Below are 20,658 nucleotides of genomic sequence, written 5' to 3'. Positions count from 1 at the left end.
AGGTGCTTTGCAGGGTGTGGATGGAGTATTTTCAGTAACAGATGTTTGGAATGGGATCATCTGGGATCTCTTACCAACAATGACCAGTGATTCAGGATGAAGTTTCTCAGTCTCTGCTCTGGTTTGCATTAAAAAAACTCCCACATAAAGTTCTAGCAGGTCTTTAATGAAAATGAAATGCTAAAATTGGGATAATACTTACCTCATGCTGCTCTTGAGGGTTAATTAATGTTTACAAAATCACTTTAGGTTCTGAGATTTAATTGAAGGAAAAATATTACCATATAAAATGCCTTTTTATGCAAGCACTGCTATAGGGTTTCAGCTGGGCAGAGTGCCGTGGAATCCAGCATTAGCACATGCTTTACTACTTTTATGGTCGTGAGGCTTCCTGTAGTTTATATGAAAATTGTCTCTCTGAAATCACAAATGTAACATCAGTGTTTTCCTCTCACTTTGAAAGAAAATTAATTTGCTATCTTAGGACTTGACTGAATATTTAAACTGCTATAAATACAACTCACCTCTGAGGAAAAAAGTATAAAATTAAATATCTGTTCACTTGCTTGGGATGAGCGGATACAACTTGCTAATGACTCCACCATTGGAGTTGTATGGATGTTGCTGGCTCGTACAAGTAATAAATCAGGCTAGTGCTAGGTGTCCTGTTGTAGTTTAAGGGTATATCTGTGTGTTTATTATAACCTCCTGCTATCAAGAAATATAAAATACAGCTATAAAACTTCATTTCTGGAGTTAAATTTACCTGTGGAGATGTCAGCCAGGGAGCAAGCTCTGTTGACTGGAATTTTGTGGTTCGTTTTTGTTTTGTTTTGTTTTTTTTCTGGAAGAGAGTAGCAAGAGAAGGAGAAGCAATACTGGATTTGTCTGACTTCAACTATTGGAATAAAACATTGCCACTGCATAAGTGTCCCTTTTTCTGCTGTAACAATTTTTGTCTTCACACAGAGTGGTACAGGTTGAGTGGAGTACAGTTACTCAATCTGCTTCTGTTGTTTCTGCCACACAGGGTGACTATGACCCCAGCAGAACCAAAGTTCTTCATTTCAGCATGAACCCAGCAAGCTTGGCCAAGCAGCAGCGCAAGGAGGAGCAGCAGCAGCTCCAGGAGGAGTGTGAAAGGCTGAGGGAGCTGGTGAGGGTGCTCGAGGGAGGTGGCTCCATCCCTGAGAATCTGGAAGGAGTTGTGAGTTTTCCGTCATCACAAGAAATTGCAGGTAGGCTGCTGCTTTCTGGTCTTGAAGATGTACTTATTCATCCATATTGCCAAAGGAGCTGACTGCAGGAGCAGATGGAGACATTGCAGACAGTGTGCTTGATGGAACAGTTATAAGGAAAATGAAAAAAGCTGGGTTGATGCAGAAGAGAGTGAATGTGTGGTGGCAATCCTGTGGCAGTTTGGTACAGAGGGTGGGTGGTAGGGATAAATCATAATAATCCATATCATTTGCCCATGATAAATGAAATACCAATACAACAGCCTTCATAGGCTGGTGCTGCCGATGGAGTAAAAGGAAATATTTCCTTCCTTTTAGAGCTGGTTTAGCCCTTGAGGTAGTACAGACAGCAGGAAATAACTTTCATAGCTGCAGGGAAGCAAGTGGTTGAAATCTTTTCAGACCTGGCTTAAAACAAATTAATATTGTTTATCAGTGTATATGTGCCCCATTAATCACAGCTGCATTCAATACCCCATGAAAATAGAGTACATCTTTCACCGAGCTAAATACATTTCACAGAACCTGTGGCTCTCCTCCAGTACAGTCTGTCTTCCCTTCATATACCTAAATGAGACTTTTTAGTACAGTAACCCCAAAGTCAGCACCTCCAGACATGCTCTCAAACTCTGTAAATCAAGGTAAGGATATCAATAAAACTTGACCCATCACCTACAACACTGCGAGGGGACCGGGCAGAGTCGAGTCATGCTGCAGAGCCCAAGAGATCTTACAGCTGTAACTCTCACATGTACCTCGCCCTCCCAAAATTTTGGTTAGAGAAGAGAAAAACAAAAGAGAGCTGAAGATCTGTGTGGGTCTAACCTGTTGTGTTCCAGCAGCATGTACATGCTGGGTGTCTGGAGGTCAGGATGTTCCCTTGGATGAGGCTAAGAGGGCAGAGCTTTCCTCGAAGGCTATGTGTGCTGGAGGCTTGAGACCCATAAAATGGCAGAGCCCTGGTTTAAAGAAAACGTCTTTTTCACTGTTATGACACCAAAATTCTCTGAAAGTAGCTTGCTTGTTTTCCCATCTCTCAAACAATAGTACTTTATTACTGCTAAGAATGTGTTTGTTCCGGCATCTCATAGTGGATTATGGTTCTATATAACCTTAAAAATATGACGGTGAGAAGTATAGATGGGGTGGTTCATAAAGTGAAGAGCTGAAAAGCATCTTAGAGGTGCAGTGACAGTTTGTCACTGTTGTTAGTGGATGCTCTAACAAATGCATAAGCGTTAAACACTTTATGTATGTTTAAGGAAGACGGTCTTCGTCCATAGGAGCTTCTTGTGTCAGACCCCACTGAGACTTGAGCAGTTCTTGGGGATAGTTCTTGCATTGCAATTGGAATTTGAAATGCACTGGCTTTTAAATTACAGTAGGTGCTGCTGCCCAGTGCCCTTATCTGTCGTTATATCCTCGAGTACCCGGCACATCTAAAGCTGCAGATACAGGTGCTGACGCTGCCCCTCGAGCCCAGGGAGGAGAGTGCCGGTCAGGGGCAGAGAGGATGCAGAGGTGAGGTCAACTCTGTCTCTGCCACTTAGGAATGAACCTCTGGGGTATCATCTACAGTAATTAGATCATTTCTTCTGGGGGAATGCATTGCTCACATGTGCCTCCTGTGATTTGTTATTCATGGTTATTCTTCTGCTGCCTTTCACGCAATTGCTTTTAGCCATTTGTGAGGTGTTTCTGTGCTGGGAAGTTACCAGGTTTGTCTTTAGTTCATAAGGGATGCATTTTTAAAGCAGTTTTCTCTTCTGCCTTTGATTCATACAGTAAAATAAACAACTCACTGGGTTTCAGGGTATTTCCAGCCTCTCATATAAGTGGTATTGTTTTTTTCCTTTTGCCCCAGTCCCGTGCTACATCATTCTGACTTCTGGTCACCAGCTTAAATGGGAGAGAGCATGAGCTGCAGATCCGAGCTGGGTGGGAAGTACTTCAGTGTCATTTATCACAGTCACAGAAGGGCCCTTTGCATTCTCAGAGTGTCTGTAAGTGCATATGGAAGTGGTTCATGTAAACAAAGTGGGAAGAAGAGCTGTGAGTGAAGGATGGAGGAGCCCTGTGGATGACTGTCTTTGAGACCAGGGCATGTGTATAGTAAACCAGGCTATATGGAAAGATCTTGGGTTTTTTCTTGTGTTTTAGGTACTTGTGTGAGTCACTGTCACACACGGGGAATGTTACCATAAATAGTTATAAACCCTCCGTTCTGCTGCGGGAGCATTCAGCAGTATGGCCGGAGGATGAGGACTGGGTATATTAGGATGTGCAAGAGATGCTGAGGACATTAGGGCACTGACTGCAAGGTTAGCAGGCATGTCTGAGCTGGCTTTAAATTAGCCAGGTGAATGCCAGATGTGGCTTTCTTGCTGGGGCAGGGCAGAGCTCCTGGGGGAAAACTCAGCAAGCACGCTGTGCAGGCTGCATCCATTTTTGCATTGACTCTATCCTGCTTAACTCAGCCCACATCCGCAGCCTGGATGCAACAGCTGTTCCAGGAGTGGTTTCACAATATGGATTCGCGTGGCCAGAAAACTTATATACTATTTCCCTCTGGATAAGAAATGGAAAATCCAGCTTTCACTGTTTTCTTAGGATCTCAACAGCTCTGCCCACAGGAACGGCTGCCATATGCCTTCCATTTTAGTATATTTTCAAGGTGTGAAATGGGGAACATGTGGCAAAAACTCCCTCTGCTCTGTTTGTCACTGTGCAATTGGCTGCCTTGGCAAGGAAGGTTTATTGTGCATAATAAGGTAGCAGGTTTCAGTGTACTGTTTCTGTACAAAAATAACAAGAATTGGAATTTTTCTTGCACTCCTTTCTGTCAGCTGTAATCCCCATATGTCTGTTTATCCATCTCATTCGTATGACACATACAAGAGGCAAATTCAGTTCTCTGCGCTTTCGAGGTGGGAGGTCCCTCATGTCAGAGTTGAAAGGGATAAAGGGAGACTGAGGACAGAGTAGGAGAAGTGTGGGTAAAAGCTGGAAAGACAACAAAGGTAATATGTAAGTTTGCATTTTGTCTTTTGACAGATAGAGGTAAATGTAAGATTTTATTGTCCTATTTTGCCATATAACCTGAATGGCTTATTGGCTATTTTTGGCCATGGCTTATTGAGGGATTTGGGTGGCCTCTAGCCAGTCAGGTTTGCTGTATTCAGGAAGCTTCTGTGATCTGCAACAGTTATGCTTAAGGTTCAAAGAATTATAATTATACCAACCAAAAAAAGTCATTAAGGACAATGATGTTGATGGTTTTGATAATAATGTATTGGCCATTATTAAATTCATTCATTGTACTGGCATGCAGCACGTTTTTTCTGATCACGGTTCTGACTCCTGGATAGGTAATAAGGAAATTATTACTGTGGACGTTAAAGCTCATTAAATGTGACTCTATTAAAAATCAAGGTTATGCTGGACTTTAAATCTCTTTGAGTATAACCGCTGGAGGCTGCAGCACAACCTGGCAACTTGCCACGTAGTTCAGTGGTCCTTTCCTCTCATTTATGCTGTAATAGTCTCTATTAAAGTACCAGGCAGTGAGGCTGTTGCAAAAGAGAGGTTTGAACAATGTGGGCTATAACAACACCCCGTCCTTTTTCAAAGTATGAGTTTGCATGTGGGGTTGTGTGGTATTAATGGGGCAGATCCGTGGCAGAGGAGTTACGGGAATGGGCTGTAACTTTAGGGGTGTTTTATTTCTCTCCCGGTGGCTGCCCAGGTCTGGGTTGTGTAAGAGGAGAGTGCAGCAAGGTCAGGCTGCCATCTGGGGAGAGCTCCGAGTCCTCCTGTCTCTGAAACAGGGATGCAGATTGTAACAGCTTTGGAAAGGTGGCACAGGGCATCACTGCCCAGATCTGGAATCTGTTCCAGTTCTGTGTTTCCCTTTCCCATACTCTTCACACCTTCCTCCCCCCACCCCAACACTTCAGGCTGCATCTTCTTTTTTTCTTCCAGCTCCACAGCTTTTCCTGTTTTTTCTGTTTCTTTCCAGGCTATTTCTGTTTAGATCTTCCTTTTTTATCTTGTATGTTCCTGATGAACCTCTTTATTCTTCTTTTCTGGCGCTACTAGATATGGAGTTTGGTCTTAGTTGCAAGCGAATGGGTAGGTGGTAGCTAATGGGGAGCTGACCGAAGTAATGACTTGTGTATTGTAGCAAAGCATGGGTAGAAATGAGAATGCTTCAGGTGCTGGTTATGTCCATTTGTGTTCTTATCTTAAAAGTGATATGTTTGAAGGTAGGAATGGGTTGACCCATGGAAGCTGGGTCCTGACTAAAGAATGCAGTAATGCAAATTTTCCATGAACTCTCATGATTTGTTGCTATCCTGTCGGTACAGTGGAGCATTCCCTTCTTTCTTGTGAGAGAGAGAAGTGCTTTTAATATTCTTTCTGTTGAGAGATGGGCTGGCACCTCTACCAGGAAAGAGGATGGGGAAATCAACTCTGATTTCAACCATCTGTGGAGAATTTTGGAACTGAATTATTTCTCTGAACATAATCCCACCAAAAAGGAAAGCTACTCGTCCATCTCAATTATTTCAGTGTCCTTTTTGTCTTGTTAGGGAAAAGTAGGTCCTTGATGAAGGACTGGAGAATCTCACTCTAAGGCAGATGTTTGACCCTAAAGAAGATGCTACATCTGGCATTCAGCAGAGGCTGTCTCCAGCATCGCTGCCATGTCAGGGCCTTGTATAAATGTAATTAATTGGAATTAAATTGGTAATGAATTAATATTAAAATAATCTAATCTTGTTGAAGTGACAAGCCAGAGATGGTAAAATTTGTCACTGTCCCAGCATGCTTGTGCTTCTGATGAATGTGTTTCTGAGTACAGAAGGTGACAAAAAAGGAGCAGATGGAATTTAAAAGTTGCCATTCTCCATCCACAGTTGGCTGAGCTGTTGATGCTTGGAAGCCTTGGTGCTTCCTACCATCTGTGTGTAGGAAATCCACACATGATGAAGAAGGCTGCACCTGCAAATGAAACCTGGGTCCACCTGATGAAGGATTTTTCTGTGACCTTAGTAGCTGGTGGGTGTGCGCGTGCAAGCGCAGCATCCGTATCTCACTCTGTGCTGATGGCTCCCAGCATCTCACTGGTCAGACAAGGTTGGACCAGGTGGGTGCATAAAGGGGCAGCTTTTCTTCAGTCATATAATGCCTATTCCTAAAGCAGAGGAAGAATTCATTAGGTCATGCTCTTCTCAGTGATGTTTAACATGCCAACTGCCCTTCTGTTTGTCCTGAGGAATTGCCTTCTTTCTAAAGAGATGCAAAGTGAAGGTCCAGGACATTTGCTGTCTTCAAGTGGTAAGGGACTTCTGCTAAGAGCAGGATGTTAGCCTTTGTGCCCTGCCTGTATTTCAATAAAGTAATTGCTTTATGCATTTCCCAATTTCTTCTGAAGTTTATAAAGAGCTTGTCTTTGCCTCTGGTCTTTTGCTGTGCACTAATGAAGTTCTATCCTCTTTCACTCCAGAGATGGCTGCGTGTTCTTGATGGGGGAAGAAATCATTCCCTACTGCTACCTGCATCAGAAATGTTGCATAGCTTTAATGTGCAAAACACAAATGATATGGAAAGTATCACACAGGATGAGTGTTATTAGCAGCAGTCCTTGGGAGCTGCTTTGCCTGACCTGCTCAGAGCCTGCCTGCCTTCCCGTGCTGACTCCGCAGCAGAAGAGCAGAGCCTCCCTGGGGCAATCCCCTCACCTCTCAGCTAGTTATTATCATTATTGTTTTTATGGTGCTAGTTTCTCTACTGCAAGATGTTTAGACCAGTCTGGGACCTGAATAGTATATTAAGATTGGGAATAAGCTGGTAGTTTAAATAGAGCTTACTTTGATTTCCTTCCTTATCATCCATATCCCTTCGTCCCAGCCCAGCACTATAGTAACGAGGTGGGGCTGCTAAATATACCTGTTTTCCTAAAAGACTATAGCCAAGTTGGGACCTCCTGTACTTCAGTATTCTCAGTGTTACAGTAGTTGGTGGGCAGAGTCTATAAAACCCTTTTACATTACAGTGGTGTCAATAGATTTGGGCAGTCCAGCCAGAAGGAGAAAATACCTTGGGGCCTTCATGTGTCCTGAGTCAGCAACAGTGTGGCCTTTGATGGTAAATGTTTTGCACTACCAAAGTCAGTGCAGATGCCTATAAAGAGCCAGGTTTTGTGGCTTGAATGAAAGTGTAGTATCTCAAAAGAGCTGTAAGAAATGTTCTCAGGTTAAAAAAAAAAAAAAGTTGCTTTTATCATATACAGCATTTGTCATCCAGATAGATTCCTAAGTTTTTGTGGAGATAACACAGATATGAAGTCATGCAGCACTGAATATATTGAGAACAGTGTGCCCTGCCTGTGGCAGCATGCCATGAGTCTGTTAAACAACCAGAGAGACTTGCTCCTGAGCACAACTTCATCCGTGTGCTGCGAACAGCCGGGGCACGAGTGGGCAGACAGGGGTTGCTGACCGAACAAACCCCCAAGGATGCCTGAAGCCTGCAGCTTCCTGTGAAACTGTGATGGGAGGTGCCAGTGAGACAGTAATGGGACTTTCAGACTCTCTCTGCTGTCCAGGGAGACAGAGGTTTGTCATAAATCCTGTAATGTAGTTCTGTTGTAGCTACTGAATGTGTAGAACTTGGTGTCAGTCAAAGGTTACTCTCCAGACTGTACTCAGCCTTCACAAAGAGCAAAAGAGCTACAAGATTTCTTCCTGACCCCTCTTTTCCACCCAGTTCACGTGTGGAGTTCCTGGAGGCCTCAGTATTTCTGCTTTTGTAAAGAAGTGACCTGTGAACCTGCATAGTACCCCCATACAGCTCTAGTGATTCCTACAAGGGCTTTTTTTTTTTAAACATCTCGTACCCTATTGCTAGGCACTGTGTAGAAGTTGATTACGAAATATTTAGTAGAACCAGAAGCCTCACTCCAGATAAAATAAAGCCAGTTTAATGAGAAAAAAATAGTAAAATAAGTTGGGAGGGGGAAGGACATATGTGATGAGAGGGATCAAATTTAAACACTGAACTATGAGAACATCTACAATGGTTTCTGTAATGATATGAGGAAGAAGGCTTCAAAGGGAAGGCTTGAGAGATTTTGATCTGATTCAGGACAGATCAAGAGATTCTGCCTTGTATCTGTATGTAATGGAGGTAAGTAGCACCGTAAGAAAATACCTCTGGCGAGAAGGTTGCTTGTTTCCTGGGCAGATGCATTTTTCCTATTCAGTACTGATGCAGTAAAGTTGATGGGAAGGTTAGAGGTAGGTAATGTCTAGATGGCAAGGTTAGAGGTAGCTTCTGGGACCAGATAAATCAAGAGAAAACGTGTGGAGAAATATGAGCTGACTGGGAGTATTCTGTCTTCTCCTGGCTTTCTCTGTATGTGGCTTTAGAGGAGAGTTGTTGATAGAAACAGAATTTTTAAGCCTGCTAACTTGCGATTTTAGTTCTCAGTGCATCAGTAGCTGAGTGAAACATGAAGTGATCATGAGGTGGAGTTGTTCTCACTACCAGAAGGAGTCCTCAGAAGTAGCTGTGCTCCTCCATCTATACCCAGTGGCAGTTCAGAGCCTTTGCAAGGAGAGAAGTCAACAGGTATGGAAGGACCTGAAACCTTCCTCCTCCTGTGTTTTAACCTCTTCCCACCTGCCAAATCCCTGTACAACACCATCACCTTTGTACAGTATGGAAACTGCTGCATTGCAGATAGTACCCTTTGTGGCTGTCGTCTGTAACCTCCTGTGCTGATGGTTTCTTTATTATCCAGAGATAAGCTGTTGAGCTTTATGGGTCTTGGTAAGTTTTGGCAGTTGTGTTTTCCTGTGTGGGTACTTGTGTCGGGCTCTCGTTAATTTGGTTGTTCCCTTCTTGGTGGCTGTTTAGCAGTCAGGGTGCTCCTGCTAGATCTCTCCAGTCCAGTATTTCTCCTGAAGGGAAGGAAATACAGTATTATCTGCAGCTGCCCTTTGGATCCTGTGGGGTTGTGATATGAGCTGCCTCTTAGAGCAGTTTGGATCACAGAGCAGCTTTTGATTAGGAACGATGTGCCATCAGGCCTCTGGATGTACACAATTGGAAATGCTCTTTCATTCATCAGCAGGATTGAGAAGAAAGGCTTGTGCTGATGTCTCAAATTCAGGCCAACACCATTTCCCTGACATTAGAAAAACCAGGCAGCCCGCATGGTAGAGCGCTCCGGCAGGGAAGAGCCTCAGATCTCGGCTCTGTGTCTTGTCAATGTTTTGTTTCTCCTGGAAATTAAAGCATGATGCCTTTGTGAACAGTAGAGAGTAGTGGGAATTTGCAATGGGCATTGAGGTTACTGGGAACATCTTGCAAAGCCTTGTGCTGGCAAGGTGAATGTCCCCTTGGTTGTGGATGTTTATTAGATTCAGGAAAGATGACAGGAATGAGAAAATACTGAATGTATTTACACTTTCTCTCTCAGTACTATCCAAGATGGCAGTATTCTTGTTATGGCAGGTTCATAACGAGAAAAAAATTACTGAATTTGCTGTTTTTCTCTGGAGTCCTCATTTCAATTTCCAGGTAAGTATATGTGGCCGGGAGCTGAAATCTGACTGTCTTCACAGAATAAATAGGGACTCCTTAACAGTGAATCCCAGATGAGGTGGGGTGAATGTGTAGAGACTGAGAAATAAAGTATCTCTACTCATTCCACATTTTAAAGGGCAAACATGTGCAACTAAAATTCAGAAGCCAAAAGATAATGTTTTGCACGGGCTGTTTTTCTGGTTTTCCTACTTGTCTGTGTGGGAAGCTGTTTTTTCCTGGGAAATACTGTTTTCCAGTTGTGTTCCCAATTTTTCTTTTCATTCATTCTGATTATTTTGAGGCTGTAAATGAAGTAAAATAAGGCTGTTTCAATATTCTAGAGCAGCGGCTGTATTTAAGAAGTTTATATTTGATGAGTAAGTTGATGACATTGCATTATGTGAATCTGATGTGCAAACTTGTCACTAAAGTATAAACATAGTGACAGCAGGACCAGCAATTCCCAGCCTAATCAAGTAAGCAGAGTAACACATTCTTTGAGCTATAGAGTAATACAGACTGATTTACATATTAAAATGAGAGAAGCTACACAGATCCAACAATTAAGATGATATTTTAATTGCATAAAAGTCAGAAGATTCGAAGTTATGTTTCCTGCATCAGTTCATTTTTCATCCACATGTATTTGTAGTATTTTCCATGACTTTATTTGGTATGAAACTAATGTGGCTTAAAATACTTTAAATGTTGGCCATGGCAGAAAGGAGAGCTTTGGATTTACTGGGTTAGAAAGCAGATTAAGAGAACTGAGAATTTCTTGGTCTGTTTAAAAATGGTACAAACAAATTCCAGGTAATTTCTTTCTTAATATTCTAGTAGACACGTAGGGAGGGAGGGAGAGGGAGCTATACTCAAATACAATGGAAAAAGTTCCTGTTGATCTCAATAGACCTTGAATTATATCCTTAGCTTCTTGTTTTCTTTTTAAAGAATAAGCTTTATTTAATTGCAAATTCACACGAATGCACTAGTACCACTAAGAATTACATCAATATATGGATTCTGTCCTTGGTGTTTATGCTGGTTTCACAGTACTGATCTTGCATTCCGATAAGCGTGCACGTATAGAGCTACCCTTATCTCCCCACGCTGATGTTCTGATAGATGAATGCTTGTTCCCTGCACTCACAAAAAGCTATTCAGTTGCCAGGTCTGATGATTTTTTTTTTTTATAATCCTTCTTTGAATTAGACTACAAAAAGAGTGTGTTTGAAAAGGTTAACTAATGGATATGCTTTTCTTCCTGATGAGGAGAAGAAAAATGGTGAAGTGCTGAGAAATGGTCAAGCAGAGTTTTGATCAGGTGCTTCTAATCAAATACATTCTAGGTGGTGAGCAAGTAGGAGAAACGTTAATCCGTGGTGGATTTATTTGGAATGGAGAACATTTATTTGGAAAGCAATAAGTGTATAAAAGCAGACACTTATAATTACTTTGCTGTCTTAATCATGGCACTGACATCAGTACCAGGATGTGCTAATGTTGTGATAGCCTTTTCAATGTGGTGCTGACATAAGAATGCCAATAGGAAGGGAGAGAAGCTTCTCTTAGCATCTTCAGACCTATCCATCTGATTTCCTAACATCCAGGTATGCTGGGCTGCTTGTCCAGTGGTTACTGATCACACAGTATCCTAAACAAAAAGGTGAAACACCCTCTCAGCTTGTTTGGAAAAAAGACAGGACCTTGCAATCCCCTTGGGAATCTACCAGTGAATAGTAGAGCGGCCGGAGCGCTGCTGTGATGAGCTCCTGGCGTGGCACAGATCAGTAAGCAGCATTCTTCATGGCACTGCCTTTGGTGTGGTTATCTCACACTTCTGGTGTGATTGTGTGCGAGGTGACAAAGGCATGGGGTTAAACTGTGGCAAGACTTAAAACTCAGGGGAAAGTCATACCTGTCCATCAGGAATTTCTGAGCATCTTCTCCCAAATAACAAGTGATAGGACAAGAGGGAATGGCCTTAAGCTGCACCAAGGGAGGTTTAGGTTGGATATTAGGAAAAAATTCTTCACTGACAGGGTTGTCAAGTATTGGAACAGGCTGACCAGGGAAGCGGTGAAGTCACTATTTAAAGAATGTGTAGATGTGGTACTTGGTGACATGCTTTGGTGGTGAACTTGTCAAAGCTAGGTTTACGGTTGGACTAGATGATTGTAAAGGTCTTTTCTGACCAAACCATTCTATGATAATCCATTATTTAGACTAAACTAAAGCTACCTGGTGTGGTTTATGTGGTCACAGCAGCTGATGCAGTCTTCACTTGCTATTTCAGTGTTTCCACATTTTCTCCATTTCAGTGCCAGGTTATCTGGCATGAGCTCCAGTTAGAGAGCAGTAAGTGAATTCAGCCTCCATTAGGGAACAGCATATTCATTCTTATCTACAACGAGCTCCAGCTCAATGAATGAAAACCAGACAGATAAAAAAACTGGTTGAAATCAGATTCACAAATTGCCTTTTCACTCCCTGGCTGTCTAAGTGTCTTTCTGCTTGTATTGAATAGAAGAGTCTTGATAGGTCCTGTTGGAGTACTGCAGCATGGTGGGTTGTTGGGTAGGTATGCAACTTTGTAAAGTTACCTTCTGCAGTGATCAGATACCATCATAGGTGTGCAGCAGAAATATTTAAGATAAATAGATCAGAGACTTCCAGAAGGAAGGGCTGGAGGCAGCGGCAGCATCCACCTTCGCTAGAGACTGCGGATGTGTCATCAAAAATCTCACCGCTAGTGGCATCAAAGGCGATGTGCAGATCTGAAAGATTCAGCAAAGCTTTTCTGAATAGGCTGATAATGATGACGGCGTGTGATTCCCCTTTTAGACTGCCATATTGCCATCACTTCCCTGAAATGAAGCAGAATTTAGGCGAGGGGAAGTTTCCATCTTGTTTTACAAAAGCAGTAAAAATAAATCCTAAGTTAGAACTGATGATGTTAGATTTGTGTAACAGATGTGGGCTAAAGGCGTTTACACCATGAACCACCCTTTGAAGTAACTCCTGGTCAGGTTGTTTCCATGATAATGTCCCTTGCTTGGTACGTGACCGGTGTGCTGATGCGTTTGCAAGCTCCCTGCAGAATGTATTTGGACTCCTATGGTGTCACAAGGAGTAGTGGAAATTACTTTTCACTTCCATTTCAAAGCTCTTCTTTCTACTGTAGGATGCTTCACATTTTACAACTTGAAAAACCCACAGAAAGAGATGAGGAGCATTACCCTGTGCTTGTATTCTGGAGTCCCTAGGAAGTTTTGGGGTGAAATGAAAAATTTGAAGCAGAATGTTCCCATGGATGCAAAGTCTTCATCTGCAAAGTGGTGTCCTCAGCCAAGTGGAGAGGGTGCTTGCAGTACTTGGGAACAGATTTAAAGCTAATGGCATCTTAGTTATGCCTCAGGTAGCTCTGAGTCCTAGGCTGCTAACCTCAACAGTTGGAAATAAATAAGGGTAAAAATGAGAGCTCTGCATATCCCCTGAGTGCAGCATGTTAAACACTGCTCTTCTCCTCTGTCAAAGGTGGGGTGAGCCAGCCTGATCCATAAAACCAGGGCACATTAGCGAGAGGTACAGAAATAGTGTTTAGGAAGGTATAAAGTTGCTCAGAGAGCTATAAAATGTCGCTCCTTGTTTTGCGCATGGTTTAGAGTGGGAAAGTTTGACACTCAACAAAAGCTGACTAATTCTTTGTTATTTCCCTTTAATGATCAGAATTCAGGGGAGGACTGGCTGTGACAGGCAGGAGAAAGCGCTGCCATGAAAGCGAAGCTTTTTTTAATTAGAAAGTCCTTTGGATGATTTACTTTCTAGTGATTTGAGCGCTGGCCGGTTTGAACACGTCAGCGATACTGACCGGCACAATGCAGTCTTGTCAGCGCAGGTTCTGTTTTGCTCTTCAGACATCAAGAGGTGAAACCTCTGCTCCAACAAGGAGAGTCTGTGATGAGGGAAATTATAACCGCAGCCAGCCGTGCTAGCGACTTCACCATCTGCTGTGAAGTCTCTGCCTTGAATGCCAGCACCTGTGGCAGCAGGCGTCGTCATGATAATATTTTCCACTTCTATAGCACCTTCTTTACAAAGGTCTCTGACTATGCTGGAGATACTAATTAAGACTCGTAGCACCCATGGAAGGTGGGCATGAGTCTCCATGCTAGCTTTTCTTGCTTGCAGAGTCTAAAGAGATATCGTGGCACTAATCTTTGGGCAGCAATTCCTTCCATCAGGCAGCTCTGGAAGAACTAAAAGCCTCTTGTCCTGTTGTTAGTTTAAATCAGAGCTGTATTAGAGAGGCAGCCTGACTGGCATTAACGTGCTGGAGTGTAAGGCAAGGACCGAGCTTCATGCTCCTAAGTGGGCTTGTTGAGGGAGCAGCAGAAGCTGGGTCTGCTGTAGACATTTCAGAGTTTCTTACAGTGTACGACTTGGAGAAGGTCTTATATTTGAGTTCAGTCCTTAATATGTGACCTTCTGAGGAAACTGGACCTGGACTCTTAAGATCAGACTGCAAACACTCAGTGCAGTATTCTACATGGAAAAAATCCTACAGTCATAGAATAGTTTGGGTTGGAAGGGAACTTTCAAGGCCATCTAGTTCAATTCCCCTGCAGTGAGCAGGGACATCTTCAACTAGATCAGGTTGCTCAGAGCCCTGTCCAGCCTGACCTTGAATGTTTCCAGGGATGGGGCTTCTACCACCTCTCTGGGCAACCTCTGCCAGGGTTTCACCATCCTCATTGTAAAAAATGTCTTCCTTATATCTAGTATAAATCTACCCTCTTTTATTTTAAAACCATTACCTAGTTTGTCCCCATCTTTCTTATAGTCCTTCTCCGCAGGGCTGCTCTCAATCCCTTCATCCCCAGCCTGTATTGATAGCGGGTGTCCTGGTTTTGCTAGGATAGAGTTAAAACACGGCTCTTCTAACTACTGAGAAGAAAATTAACTCTATCCTAGCAAAACCAGGACACCAGGGATTGCCCCGACCCAGGTGCAGGACCTTATTGGCCTTGTTGAACCTCACGAGGTTCACAAGGGCCCACTTCTTGAGCCTACCTTAAATATAGTCAAGATTTAAGTCCCCAGCAGATGTGTCTCCTGATCAGATTTTCTGTATGTGAAATCATCACTCCTTTCCTCCAAGTAGTGAGTTAAAGTGCCCGTGTATAGCAACCCACAGTGAGCCTTCCACTAGTGATGTTGGAGACAGTGCCTGAAAATGCCTGCAAATATCACAGCTTGCCCCCAGCTGAATCCATGTTCTGTAGTGATGTCTAGAATTATGAATGCTTGGGTTTTTGGTACAAAGGGCTTTTTTTTAGAGCTTTACTTCGTTTTATATAACTCAATCTTTCCTTCTACAAACTAACAGGAAAGCTTTTCCATAAGCTGCATTTCCATACTCTGCAGGAAATGGATGAATAACATTGTATGGACCATCCAAAAGGAGTAAGCACATGAGAAAGGGAGAAATTTGACCACAGATTTTTAATGCATGATCCCAACACTCATACTCCTGGATTCAAAAGCATGTTCCCATGAAGATCCATTTAACGTGCTCTTCAGTTGGGTAGAGTTATGGCAATGAAGCTCTTCCTTCCCCTGAGTACAAGGTGTAAAATATAACCTGCTGGTTAAGATCTAAGATACACCTACTATCCACCTTCTCTAAGAGGAAAAATACTGTTGTCAAGTATCATTATATGGTGTGTAAGTGTATTTGAGGCTATTAAGGACAGTTATCCTCAGAGATTTGTATATAACAGGTTAAAATGGGGGAGGATGGGGGAACAAACCCTTGCTGTGTTTAATTATTGCTGGGTGCTGCATGCACTTTTCTCCATTATTTATTTAATCTTAAATGCCAGATGCTAAAGGGCACCAGCATCAATTAACTGCTTAATTAGACTTGCAAAGAAATCATGTAATTTAGTTACAGGCAAATAAAAAAAAAAAAAAGAAAAAAAAGCTTAGGGCTCTCTTTACAATGGTTTTTAAAGCTCCCTATGTATGTTGTTTGCTTTCATTACTTGCTGGAAACTCTTTGGAGCACTCTCTGTGCCACTTGCCCTGTAGAGAGGCAAATGGCTGGATGAAACATCACTTGTTTGTTGCCATTCTGAGTGGATTTAGCCACAGCTTGTGTTGTTGCTCTCCAAATTCTTTTAATAGGTTTGGATCAGATGCCCTTTGTGAGAATTTGTGTGATGCCTCATCGTGATCCACAGGAGAACCTGTCCTTCTCCCTCTTGTTGTGATCTGTGTCCTGTTTGGTGCGTGCTCTGGGTACCTGGTCAGGTGAAGACTGAGCACTGTCCCCCGTTTCTTGTAGGAAAACTTTTGTGGTGAACACCTTTTTGTATTTTGCAGTGTATTTTAGTATTTTAGCATGCAGCCAACAAAGCACCCGATCTTCAGTAAAGAGAGCCCTGCTTCCCTCACTACAAAATAATAGGAAGCAAGATGCTTTTATTCCATTAGCTCCTACTCCTGTGAATAAGAGTGTTCACAGGAATGGAGTGCATTCATTTTTGTTTCATCAAGGCCTACAGCTCTGTCTGAATCTTTATCTTGCAAATTGCCTTAACAGAGTAATAATCAGTGCCTTGTGCTTGTGTGTACGCAAAGTTTTTCATCTGTGTAGGTGCTGCTGCCTTTCTGACTCTGTTACCACTGTTCTCACGTCGCTATCAGCAGCATTGTCATTTCAGTGCCTTTGCAGCATCCCATGTTTTACAACTTTTGCTTCTTTCTTACTACCTAGATGCTGGAAGCTGTTGTTGTTTGTGGTTTGGGTTTTTTTTCTCAGATGTCCTGAAACTTTTCTGAAAACAAGGTGGTACTCAGTTTCTCAGACCTTTGTTCTCCCTCAGTGCCTGTACTGTCACAACTGGGTTTTTTTCCTTTCTGAAAATACGACCTAGCCCTCACAGAGTTCCCTATTTCTTCAAAGCACTGGATAAACATTATCTAATTAAGTATATATAACATGCCCTAAAGTACGTTAAGGGAAAATTGCAGCATAGCATTGAAGTTTCCAGTCACTTGATCCAGTGTAAAATCTGATTGAATCACTAATTATTTTTCAAAATGCTGTGCCTAATGACATGGAGCAAGACAGGAGGATCGGAGTTGCAGCCAGCAGCATTGGGAGCTGCCGCCAGCGAGAGGGGGGCAGCCAGGTAAGTTTAGTGATAGTTCTGGAGTTGGTTTGGATATGCACACTAAGGTAATAAACAAAATAACAACAACAAAAAAAGGAGGAGCTGCAGTATTTGGATCTTTCCTGTTTTGAGATAGATATATATATATATATAAAATCAGCTCTACATTTCCTGTTGAAATGTTCATTAAAATTGCAGCCCCTGTGATTATGCAGCTGCCTAATTCAAATCAATGGGACTCCTGAAACAATTTCAGTTATTTTTAAATACTGATGTAGAACTTCCTTGTTTACAATGTTATGATTAAGTGACTTTTTTCTAAGTCATCTAAAGCATTAATAAAAATCTCTTTAGCTTTTCTGTAATGTTTTTTTTTTTACTCTGAGCAGCTGCAAATAATGCAAACCTTGCTTTATGGCTTTATCTTTTACTTAGTGCAGCACATCATTTGTATTGATAACTAAATCAGAAGCCAAATTACACAAGTTCTTTGTAATTCCTAGTAAGCCATAATTGACTTCTTTTGTTTTGGAATCCCAATACAAATAAATAAAATTAATAGAGAATAGCAGAATAAGTAACACTGAGAGTACAACAGCCATGCCTTGCCTCCAGCTCACTAACTTTTGGAAGCAACTGTTGATAATGTCTACCAGCTAAGATACTTTGATATTATAACTGACATATGGCTGTCCGGAAGGAAGATTCTAATATCCAAAGGGTCAAGAAATTTCAATAGGTCTCATGCTGAAAGGAAGGTCATTTTAATTTTACAGGAAAAATACTTTCAAGGTAATTTCAGCTCTTCTGCTTTGGATTACTTCAGAGCAATGCCAGGGCTCTTGTGAGTTTGTTTTAACGGCTTTGGGTTTATTAACTTTTCACTTTTTTAATAACTCCAATCCCATTCACTGTTTCAGAAGCCTTGGCACCATTCTGATGTGTTTAAGTTGTGAACATTACAGGAAGATACCTAAATGAAAACACTGTGGGAGAGAGACTGCGTGAACCAGCAGATGTTTACAGTCTCTGACTTCTGTGGTTGAGGAAAAGCAAACACGTTTCTATAAAAACTCAATATGGTAAAACCACTTTTGTTGCCTGTAGTTTTGTGCATCACTTTACCTGTGAGGGTATTTCTTTTGTCTTCTTTTGATTTTATTACCTCGGCCCAGCTGTATGTATTAACTCCCTTGTTTAACTCCACTTGGTTATGGTCCCACCAGGGTGTCAGGAGCAGGGGCAGGTCTGGCACAGCTCAGAGCTGGCTCTCTTCATTCCTAAAACCCCTGCTGAGCACATCTGCTTGAGCTGGTGCTGCTAGGTCACACGTCAGGGTGGCCAGATGTGAACTGCTGCAGATGTTTTAGCCCTGCAGTGTCATTGAGCCCAGATGCTCTGCTACCAACGTGGCACCCGCTCGTGCTGCTGTCACTGTATAGCAACGTCTCTGATCACAAAAGAAGGGATGAAATCATGGGAACAATGCAGGACAAAATTGGTCAATGCTGGCTGGTGATTTGCAACTGTATTGTTACTGGCTTAGAATTAGATTAAGATTTCAAATGAACTCTTGTTCTTCCAAATTTATATGGTGCTGAAGAAGTAGGATGCAGCCTGTAGGACAGAGAAGTGAGTATTGTTATTTAGGTATCATCCTGTGTGTCCTCTTGATATTCAGGACTTGTGCACCTATTGAAAGTTGGAGGTAAATGCTTTGGATGTGGACATGAGACGGGAATGAGATGGAAGAGGACAGGAAAGACCAAAGCTTTTTCTTATTTTATCAGAGAACAGATTGAATGTGATTTGGCCACTGCACCTTAATGGGTAATCCCTACTCTGAGCCTCAGATGAAAAGAGAAAATCTGTAAGTCTAGGGATAATGCAAGAGGATTTTTGCAGACTTTTCTCAGATGTAAAGTGAGCTACTGAATAGCGCAGCCTTTTACAATAACTTTCTCTTTGAGCACAGAGCTATTTCATTGATTTAGCCTGGTTGTACCTGTTTCTCATTGCTTGCACATCCCACGCACAGAGACCTTTTGTGCATGCTGCTTTTCCTTTTCCTCACTTGTCCCTCAATATATATTTTTCCTAAACCTCTGACTGACCTGTCCCAGCATTGCTGTTCATGCCAGCAACATGGTCTCTGTGACACTTGGTGTCATTGACCACAGTGGGAAGAGTTCACAGCAGCAGAAAGTGAAAACTTCTCTAAACCAAAGCTGAAATGAATCCTTCTCGTGGAAGACTGCAATACAAGAGAGCAGATTTCTCTGCACACTTGCTCCCTGGGTATGGATCGTTGGAGACCAAGAGTCAAGGTTACCTATATGGGTTGCTCTTTTCCTACACCAAAAATATTCTCTTTGATGACTGGGCATCATGGATCTTGGTTTCTTGACAGATCTTATTTCAAACAGGCTAGGTCCTGCACCAAGGCAGTGTTTGTTTCAGAGCTCTCAGGAGTTAGAGAGATGGAAGAGTTCAAGCAATGCCAAGAAGCAAGAGGATCTTCCAAACAAACAAGCCAGGAAGGAGGCATCAAGAGGCTGCGTAGGGGAAATGCACATTGCAGTTGAAAAAGAAAAATAGTGATATTCTGGAGTAGGCTATTCTTTGAGCCTGCTACAGCAGTTGGTGTCGGCAGGGCTTGCTGCAATAAGCATGTCAGCCTCTCGGGATTCCCAAAGTGCTCTGTAAGCTTCACAGCTATAGGAAATATGCACAGGGATTGCCTCATCCATCACTAAAATGCATCCATGGCTAGCATGAAATATAGTAACCGCTTAGTGCCACACAGGAGCTGTCCTTATGGCAGAAAGTGAGAAGTGTCTTTTTAACTTGAAAGTGGAGGAGGCGGATTGCAGTTACACAAGTGGCATTTCTACAAGACATGAGGGCTGATACCGCAGTCCTGGTTCGTGCCCTCATCCCCAAGTAAAAATGCTCTGCCAGGAAAATGTTTTGCCTCTTCTGCAACGGTCCAGGTCTAAGTTTCTTATCTTCTCTGAAAAATGGTATATCCACAACACAGCGTGCTCCCTGCCATAACCTTTAGTTCATTTTGGATTCAGAAAGTGAGTGTCAGCTATTGGATCAGAGGGTTGGGACCAAGCTGAAGGTTGGGATTGTGTCTACATACGTAAAAGCCAACGCAACCTCCTCTTCTTTCTGAAAGCACTAATGTGGAGATGTGAAAGTTGGTATCTGTGAACGCTGCAGCATTCACATCAGGGTTGTGAAGCAGGTAGGAAAAGACATTTTCCCAGTTGGGGAGAATCACAGCAAGAGACTGATGGAGTTTAGGAGATAGTGGGCACAGGTGTACAGCCATTGTTGTTCTCCAGGGTGGACAAAAAAGTGTGCTTCTGCCAGCAAAAGCAGACGATACCTGGGAGCAATTAGAAAAGCCAGGCTAACTCCCATAGCTTGCTGGCCTCCGAGATAACGCTTTTACCCGTGTCCTGTATCCCACTGCAAAGATTTCCTGCTGCTGTGTTTTCCAACTCATGCTTTACTTTCCATGGTCTCTGTGCCTGCAGCGGCTTTTGTGCTAACTTTGCACTTCTTTAAACTTCTTTGCTTTTTGTAGTTTGACTTGTGTGAGAGAGGACTGAATGCCTTGCATCTGTAGGGAA

General features: G+C 42.5%; 1 protein-coding gene across 1 annotated transcript in view; it reads left to right on the top strand.

The window, feature by feature from the left end:
• The window catches only part of LOC104531400 (mitotic arrest deficient 1 like 1), a 317,456-nt gene that overhangs the window by 190,977 nt on the left and 105,821 nt on the right, over window positions 1–20,658 (top strand). The window contains exon 7 of the mRNA XM_029087049.1: window positions 1,031–1,238. Within this exon, the coding sequence (XP_028942882.1) occupies window positions 1,031–1,238 (208 nt within the window). The remainder of the gene's footprint in view (window positions 1–1,030; window positions 1,239–20,658) is intronic.

The sequence above is a fragment of the Antrostomus carolinensis genome, unplaced genomic scaffold (genome assembly GCF_000700745.2).
Source record: "Antrostomus carolinensis isolate BGI_N321 unplaced genomic scaffold, ASM70074v2 scaffold11719, whole genome shotgun sequence".
NCBI classification, from domain to species: Eukaryota; Metazoa; Chordata; class Aves; order Caprimulgiformes; family Caprimulgidae; genus Antrostomus; species Antrostomus carolinensis.
The sequence above is the reverse complement of the archived record's forward strand: the minus strand, read 5'-3'. Positions and strand labels throughout refer to the sequence as shown.